The sequence below is a fragment of the Phaeoacremonium minimum genome (assembly GCF_000392275.1).
Source record: "Phaeoacremonium minimum UCRPA7 unplaced genomic scaffold PA7_03_scaffold_580, whole genome shotgun sequence".
NCBI classification, from domain to species: domain Eukaryota; kingdom Fungi; phylum Ascomycota; class Sordariomycetes; order Togniniales; family Togniniaceae; genus Phaeoacremonium; species Phaeoacremonium minimum.
In genome coordinates, this window is record NW_006921482.1 from 419,357 (window position 1) to 428,586 (window position 9,230).

At 49.1% G+C, this 9,230-nt stretch overlaps 1 protein-coding gene across 1 annotated transcript; it reads right to left on the minus strand.

Annotated features, from left to right (window-relative positions):
* Positions 1-2,797: 2,797 nt before the first annotated feature.
* Positions 2,798-3,886, minus strand: UCRPA7_8166 (putative malate l-lactate protein; the record flags this gene model as incomplete). Its single annotated transcript, XM_007920685.1, has 1 exon — positions 2,798-3,886. One exon carries the CDS (start codon positions 3,884-3,886, stop codon positions 2,798-2,800), a length of 1,089 nt encoding a protein of 362 aa, XP_007918876.1.
* Positions 3,887-9,230: the final 5,344 nt, after the last annotated feature.

The window sequence follows — 9,230 nt, forward strand, 5'->3', positions numbered from 1 at the left end:
ATAAGGAATATTCAGAGGCACTTCTGGACCGCCGACCAATTGATTGTTAGGTAATTTGGCTTCATCAGCCTGGCCCAGCACTTTGGACTGTCGGAGCCGATGGTTGACGCGAGGATCGATTCGGTGCGCGCGTTCCGGATTGATTCGCCATAGTTGCATTCATCAAGACACTCGAAGAAGGTACTTGGTAAGACTGCATTTGTGGCTAAACCCGAAGGCTAAACACCATTCAGCAAACCCTCCAAGGTTACACTCAAGTCACCGGTTGGAGACAACTTCAAGCTTCATTATTGAGTCCCCAAGTCTAGTGCCAAGTCTCAACCCTGGACACGATGGCTGTATTGGATGTCATCCATTTTGTATTACAATCGCCTATCCGGGTGGGTGCCGTACTGATTCTTCTCGGTTTGTTACTGGCGAACTTTGTGAGAAGGTTTCATACAAAATATCCATGTCCTCTTCCACCGTCTCCTCCAGCCGAGCCATTCCTTGGTCATTTTCGGAGCTTGCCGCTTGAAAATGCGCATCTGCAACATATGCAATATGCAAAAAAGTACAGTAAGTCGGTGGGATAAGATTTTGGTCATGCCTTTTTTACCCATGCGCTGACCAGATTCGTTTTAGACTCCGATGTGATCTATTTCAATGTTCTGGGTAATCACATGATTGTGTTGAATAGTCAAAAGGCTGCAAATGAAATTCTTGATAAACGTGGTGCCATTTATCAGGACCGTCCTCGTTTCGTTTTATTTGATGTCATGGGATGGGGACTCACGTTGACGTTTCTGCCATACGGCCCACGGTTCAAGTTACACCGCTCTGTTCTTCAAACAGGTTTTACAAAGAGTGCAATTACCAACTACCGACCGATCCAAGAGGACGAGGCCAGACAAGCTGTGGCAAGAATTCTGAAGAGTCCAACCAACTACGATTATTCACTGAGGCGGTTAGTCCTACTACATATTGTGACTCGAATTTGTCTAATATCCTCCAAGATTTGCTTCATCCATTGTTCTTAGAATCGGGTTTGGTGTCACTGTGAAGTCTGACGACGATCCGTACATCAAGATTGCGACAGACGCCAATATGGCCACAGCAAAGGGCGGCAACCCCGGGACTACGCTTGTTGATTATTTACCATCATGTAAGAATCGAATGGTGTTTTATTCAAGATGCATCTGAGAGACTGACACGGGTAGTCCGGTTCATCCCCGAGATTCTGAATTTCTCTACAACTCTTCAACATGCCAGGGCTTGGCGGTGGGCCATTAAGAATCTTCACGATATTCCCTTCGCCTCTATTAAAAAAGAATATGTTAGTCAGGTCTCTCAATTTTATTTCTAGGTGCCCTATTGCTAAACAGTATCAGGAACAAGGTACGGCAAATCCGTCTTTTGCTTATTCACTTTTGAAGAAGTACGACGAAAATGTGGAGAAAGGTATTCCAAACCACTTCACAATGCAGGATATTCAGGGCGCGTCAGGGTCAGTCTTTATTGCCGGCTCGAATACCGTAAGCTCGCTTTCTTTAAAAGAGACATTACAATCGTAGGTACTGACGGCGAATCAGACTTTGGCAACGACAACAGTCGCTCTTCTCAATATGATGCAGAACCCAGAAGTGTTCCAAAAGGCTAGGGCCGAAATAGATCAAGTCGTCGGCACAGATAGACTTCCAGCCCTCTCTGATCGTCCGAAATTGCGTTACATCGACTACATAGTTGAGGAAACAACAAGATGGCGACCACTATCGCCTATTGGGATCCCACACAAGTCACTTAAAGATGACATATATAACGGGATGTTCATTCCTAAAGGGTAAGTCCTTCTGTCATGCCAACTAATCATGCATCGCTCAGATTAATTAGAACCTACGTCTACTATAATACCTATGCCATGAGCCGGGATACAAACGTTTATAAAAACCCCGAGGCTTTCAATCCTGAGAGGTTTACACCCAAAGAAGAAGGCGGGGATGGAGAACCGTTCCTGGTTGGACCATTTGGCTTTGGACGCAGGTAAAGAGTCCTTCACTTCGTAACCTGGGATTGGAGATTGCGTTAACTCTTGATAGGATTTGTGTTGGCCGCCATCTTGCGCAGGCTTCAGTCTGGATCATCATGGCGACTATGATTGCAACGCTTGATATTTCAAAACCAGTTGGCTTAGATGGCAAGCCTGTAGAACAGAAAATCGTTTTTAGCACAGGTCTTTCCAGTCATCCGGGCAAATTTGAAGTGTCTTTCAAACCAAGATCAGATAAAGCCGCAAGGTTACTCGCAGAAGCTCAAGGAGATAAGGAATAGATTATGTTGCATGTATTATAGCACAGCTAATCGTCATGAGAAGTCTTTGGGTGCCTTAGCAATGGTAGACAGAAGATAAATATGTCGTATATTTAACCATTAAGTACGTACAGTCGTATGAAGCATTCATTGGACTCTGGCAGTGGATAGACATTACTTGCAAACAATGAATTCTTGCAAGGGAAAAAGGGAGTGGAGGGAAGATAGCAGGTAGAATAAGAATTTATCCTCTGGTAGCGACCAGATAATGTTTGATGTCGTTGATCAGGAACTAGAGAGTAGTTGTTGGCATAGATCGACTCAACTACAAGCTGTGCTTCTAGTTAACTTAGGTCCAGCTTGAACGACTTTAGTTTAATACACTCGTCTAAGCAGTTGCACTTAAAGTGGTTGCATTCAATATTGATCTCACTGGCACGCTGTTCCATATAAGAGCTCTGATTCGTTGCTCTGTGTGACTAACTCCTTTCTCCTTTCCTATGCAGCATGATCACTTTGACGACATCGTAACTAGTGGATCTACACCCACCTTCTGCGCCTCCTCATTCAGAGCATCTATCTCCGCCTGTACTAGAGGAATCCCACTTTTTTCCCTCTCTTGCTGTGAGAGCTGCTCGATCTCGCCAGGAAAATAGATGCGATCTACTCCCGCAGCCTTCTCTGATCCGGTGACTCGCTGGTACAAGTAACCCATCCTGTCTCTGAATTGATCCAGACTCATGAAGAGATCTGGCTTGATAGCAACGAGAAAATGGCCAACATCAGCAGGTTTAGACGGGTCGTAGGGACCCGTAACATTTCCGGCAAAGGCGGAACCAGATAGAACACCCGAAAAGACGTCCATCATAATAGATAGCCCTGAGCCTTTCGGCCCGCCCATTGGCAACATGACACCCCCAAGAGCGGCAACTGGGTCATCTGTAGGCTTTCCCTCAGCGTCGAGTGCCCAGTCTAATGGAATCTTCTCATTCCTTCGTTTTGCTTTGTATATCTTGCCACGTGCTGCCACCGACGGGGCCATATCAAGAATGAAAGGATTATTATCTTTTCCCGGCGCTCCGCAAGCGATAGGTGATACACCCATGAGCTTACTCTTGCCGCCCCAAACTGGCAGAGCAGGGCTTGAGTTGGTGAATACCAAGCTCATCATGTCAGCCTCAATTGCCTGTTGAACTATCCACGCAGACATCCCGAAGTGATTTGAATGTGCCACACTTGCCATGCCGATACCATACGTGCGGGCGGATTCAATAGCAGCCGCCATACCGGCGTGGGCGGCAAGGAAACCGAAGGCATTGTGCCCGTCCACATGCGCAACCACTGGAGTCACCTGGCGGACTTCCGGTTGTGCATTAGGACTGAGAACACCCTGCCGAATGCGTTCCATATACGATGGGATACGATTCATACCGTGTGTATCCACGCCACGGAGATCCGCTGCTACAAGGCAACGAGCAATTATGCTGGCATTGGCAGGAGGCACCTTGTTTGCGGTCAGAACGGCTTCAACAAATCGACGAGCTTCGGATGCTTGAACATGAGTCTTCAGAGACTCGCTAGCTTGGGCGTTGTCCGCCATGCTGATGTAGTGTGATTTGTAGTATGTGGTGTGGCGCAACTCAACAACTGACTATGAAAATGACGACCCCCTTTGCAACGAAGGCACTCGTTGTGAGCGCACTATGCTATGCAAAGTCTAGCGCAGCTTTCGAAAGACTGGGGATTCCCCTTTAGTCGAGTAAAGAGTGTATTGTGCCGGCATGAGTTCGCAAGATCCTATTATAGCAGACACGGGCAGCGACCTTCAGGAAGAAGGTCTTTGGGACGGGCCAGTTCTTGTGACGAGGTGGCGCGGAGATTCCCCGTTAGCCTTTCGGGGCTTTTCCGCGCTAAGACTGCATGACCCTTCCAGAATTCGACTTTCTCCCCGCCGCAATTGTGTTCTCCTTTTCTCAGCATTCACGGATTAAGTCCATCATGCCCGAACCCGATGGGCGAGCGGCCTCTCGAGGCCAGATACAGAAGAATACTCCGCGGCGGAGGAATCCGCGCCTTCGTCTCGCCTGCCAGCGATGCCAGCGGCGGAAGATCCGAGTCAGCTACCCGCATCCCTTCGTGTCCGCCCGCATGCAAGTCTTAGAGCGCTAACACGAACATTACTAGTGCGACGGAGGATACCCTACGTGCACCAACTGTAAGAAGGCATCGGCAGTATGCACAGACGGAGAGAGTCTTCGCCTTCGAGACTTCCCACGGCAGTAAGTTCCTTTCATCGTTTGGCAGTCATTGGGGCTGCACACCCTGGAGTCCGTCTCTGAATTGTTGTTAGGGCAGGGCCTAGCCTAAGAGCCCGTCTCGCGTGGCTGGAATCCGTCGTCAAGTCCCGCCTTCCCGAGCTCGACCTCTCTCAGGGGCCACCCCTTGACGCAGCCGACGATGAAGATGAGCTCGAGCCAGATGAATTTGGACCGGTTGGTGACTCAACGCGGCACCACGTTGACGGCGTAGACACCCACCAAACCAATTCCTCGTCATCGAATGTGCAGCCAGTGCAGAATGGCCTACCTGTATTGCCCTTAGGGGCGCCAACTGATTCACTTTCACACGAGATCGGTCTGGTATCACTCGGCACAGATCAATACCCGCGATACATCGGGCCATCTAGTGGGTACTTTCTTGCTCGCGTACTTCTTACGGCGACAACATTGCGTGAAGAAAGACTTTCCAATCCTACTCGGACTGGAGAAGGCACTGCTACCCCATTTCCCTGCGACTTGGTCGAAGCCGTCCAAGCACCATTGCCCTTGCCTGTGAGAAACCATGCAGAGCAGCTTTGTGCCGCTTATTTCAACGCCATTCATGTCCAATACCCCTTGCTTCACGAGCCAACCTTCATGAAAATGCTCGATCAGATGTATGAGCCGGGCGACTCGGAACCGATCGTTGCATTCCACGTGTACATGGTTTTGGCCATTGGCGCCGTCATTCTTTCACAACGTCATAAGGCTCGTATCCCGGGCGAGTCATATTGCCTATCTGCTCTACAGTATTTTGATCAGCTTAATGTCAAGAACTCTCTTCAGGGCCTGCAAAGTCTCTTGCTGCTTGCTATATTCGCAATCCATAGTCCTTGCACAAGGCTGAATGTTTGGTATCTGAACTACCAGTGCATTGCTGCCGTACTTGATCTTGGACTTCAGCGGGCCATTGGCACGAACCGTGGCATCTCATTTGTGGAACAGGAACTTAGAACCAGAGTGTTCTGGGTCGTCTTGATGATGGACCGGACTATCGCGACAATGATGGGACGGCCAATTGGGCTTCGAGATGAAGCCTGTGAGTTACGCGTTAGTGCCCATCTCAGCCAACATTGTAGGCTGTAGCTAACAGTCTCGCAGCTTCCCCAAGATGTCGACGATTGGGACCTCGCGGCATCAAACGTATCGCAATCTCCATCATGGAGAGCTGCAAGCCGAATCGCTTTCTCTATTCATCTCTTCAAGCTTGTCAAACTCAACTCCGAAATCAAGTACATTGCCAACAGCATTGTTCGTCAGGCGCCGCGATACGCTTATCCCGTGGTTGTTAACTATCAAGAGTGGCAGAACAGCACACTTGAACAGATTGATCAATGGGCTAGAGATATTCCTGACCCAGCAGAGCCCGATCGTTACATTCACTTAATCTGCCAGATAAACTACCATAGTTTGAGAATGTTGCTCTTGCGCCCAAGCCCGGCCATACCGAATCCTTCCGTTGAAGCCCTGAAAAGTTGCCATCACAGCGCATGCCAGACTCTCAACCTGTACAATCAACTGTATAAGTACAATCTACTTGTACATAGCTGGCTCACATTTCACTCTCTTGTGATGAGTACTATCACAATGCTCTACTGCATAAAGATGGTACCTGATATTGCTCGGGACACTGAAATTGAAGTATTGATGAGAGATCTCAGCATCAGTTTGAGCATTATTAGCGCCACTGGGGAGCACTGGTCTGGTGCAAAGCGGAGTCGAGACATTCTTGATGACCTCGCTCAGTCAACTATTCGCCGAATAAAGAACATCCATGCTGGTGTGTCTGCTGGGAATACAAATACTCAACGGGCTGATCATGCGTCATTTGGAAACCAGTTATCTACAACAATGCTGGGTGGCGGTTCGGAGTCTGTTGCTACAAATGCAGGAGTCACTGCCAGTGTGTGCAACCCGGCCTTTCTTGACAGTCTGCAATTGCCACAAGAGGATACCACCGGTCTGTTGTATCCAATGCAAGACCCCTTTGAGGGACTATTGGCTAGCGGGGCATTTGGAGACCAGCTCGTTAATGGAGACTCATCAAATATGGATAGCATAGTCCGCAGCCTGTTCGAAGACTTTATCCCGACGCACTCATTATTCAACTAATCGCGCCACAAATTGATGTGTGTCACTTGTTACACCAGGCGAGTCATCAAATTGGGTATATTATCTTGCTCAATTGGGCCATTTTGCAGTCAGAAAGTCAAAGTCGCCGCCGTCCTCTGCCTGTTTGACCGAGCGCATATACAATCCGCGGTAGCCTCTTGTCGAGTCTCGCTTGATCCATGGAAGAGCATCTGCACTACCTGCAGCGTTCTCGACAGCTTTTCGTCGCTCTTCTACTCGCTGTTTTAACTCGGACTCTGAGATATCAAGGTTCAGCAACCTCTGTTCGACGTCGCACACAATCACATCACCATCCCTGACAACTCCCAACACAGAGCGTGGATCTGCTGCCTCGGGGGATATGTGAAGAACAATTGTTCCACCTGCTGTACCACTCATTCTACCATCAGATAACCGTAGCATGTCCTGCACGCCTTTGGCCGCTAATTTGCGTGGGATCGGGATCAGCCCTGCCTCTGGCATTCCTGGATTCCCAATGGGCCCGATATTCTGGAGAACGAGGACACTATCAGGCGACACGTCTAAGTTTGGGTCGTCAATACGGCGCGCCAGGTCTTCGGACCCAGAAAACACAACCGCTGTGCCGGAGTGTCGCATAAGCCGCTTGTCCTTCGACGCGCTTGCCTTCATGATTGCACCTCCTGGTGCCAAATTACCTCTCAGAACAACCAGAGATGACGATGGGTATAGAGGGTTGGTGAACGGTTGGATACAAGATAGCTCTCGTGGAACTGGAATGAATGTTGCCCGAGACATTTCCTCGCCCAATGTGTTTCCTGTCACGGTCATAGCATTGAGGTGAAGAAGCGGCTTGATCTCATGTAATAGCGCAAGCATTCCGCCCGAGTTGTGGAAGTCTGTCATATAATTGTCGCCACTAGGCTTAAGGTCAACAACCAATGGTGTTTTCCTTCCAATCTCGTCGATGGTGTCCAGGGAAATCGTGGATGCAACTTTGGGATGGCGACCAATTATGGCCATTAAATGTACGATTGCATTGGTCGAGCCACCAATGGCTTGAAGTACAGTGATCGCATTTAGAAAGGACTCTCGGCTCAGAAGTTGCTGTGGCCTGAGTTGTTCTTTTTTGGACAATGCGGTCACGGCATTGGCCCCCGTGGCTTCTGCGATTCGTAAACGTGTTGCTGAAACTGCCGGGGCAGTAGCACCTCCAAACGGCATCAAACCCAAGCCGACGAGAATACACGCCATTGTGCTAGCAGTGCCCATCACACCGCAGGTCCCGGCAGTAGGTGCGAGCTCCTCATTGATAGCAGAGATATCTTCGATGTCTATCGTTCCAGCTCGGAAACTTGCCCAGTTGTTGCGGCAATCCGTGCAAGCTCCAATGCGAACACCTTTGTGGCTCCCAGGCATCATAGGCCCAGTCACGAGGTGTAGAATCGGCTTGTTCGCGGATAAGCCACCCATCAGTTGCGCTGGGGTAGTCTTGTCACAACCTAAATGATGTTAGTGACGCAATTTCACTGCTCCCCTTTCTGCTCTTGGGCTTTTTAGATAAAATGCGAACGAACCTCCTATCAGCACTACAGCATCGCACGGCTGAGCTCGGATCATTTCCTCTGTATCCATACTCATTAAATTTCTCAGATACATGCTAGTCGGCGAGGCAAAAGACTCGTGTATGCTGATTGTTGGGAAGTCGATTGCCAGACCTCCATTGAGTTGCACGCCGCGTTTGACGGCATCGATTAGTTGCGGGATATTGGCATGACAAGGATTGAAGCTTGAATATGTATTCACAATGCCAATAATAGGTCGGGATAAGGCATCCTCACTGTACCCCAGGGCTTTGATAAACACCTTCCGGAGGAATAAGGAGAAATGTGCATCTCCATATGAGGTGAGGCCTTGCCGAAGGCCGACCCCTCCATTAGGATCTAAAGGTGCAGCAAGGTCGTAGTCCGAATTAGGGACCTCCGCGTCTTTCAATTGGGCGATCGAGGCCATGCTGAAGGAAGCTGAATCTGGAAACAAGCTTCTTTGCACAGCAAGAGAAGTTGAACTTCTTGTAGACTGTTTGAGATGACCAATTACTTTTGGCAGATCGCTCATAGGTTGCTAGAAGAGCTATACAAGTGGAGGCAATGCGGGGGTCGGGTTTGAGCCGAGCGATGATGTGATCGAGCGCGGAGAAACTCCGCTGCACCAAGAGGCCCGTAGAGCATGCTGTTAGTGGTTCCGATCAAACCGCGTTCTGAGAGGCGGCAGAGGGATTGCCAGCAACCAAGGCTTTCCAATCCTCCCATTACTCGCGGGCAAGTAGACATATGAAAAATCAAAACGTTTATATCAATTTTGAAGAAGAACGTCTTTATCTTTCTGTACAGACGGGTAATATACCGCATCAATGTTCAGCTTGAAAGGGAAAGTAGCCCTCGTCATTGGACTGGGTCAAACTGGTGATCAAGGCTGGGGTATTGGTGCCGCCTGTGCTGTTATCTTGGCTCGGCAAGGGGCCGTCATCTTTGG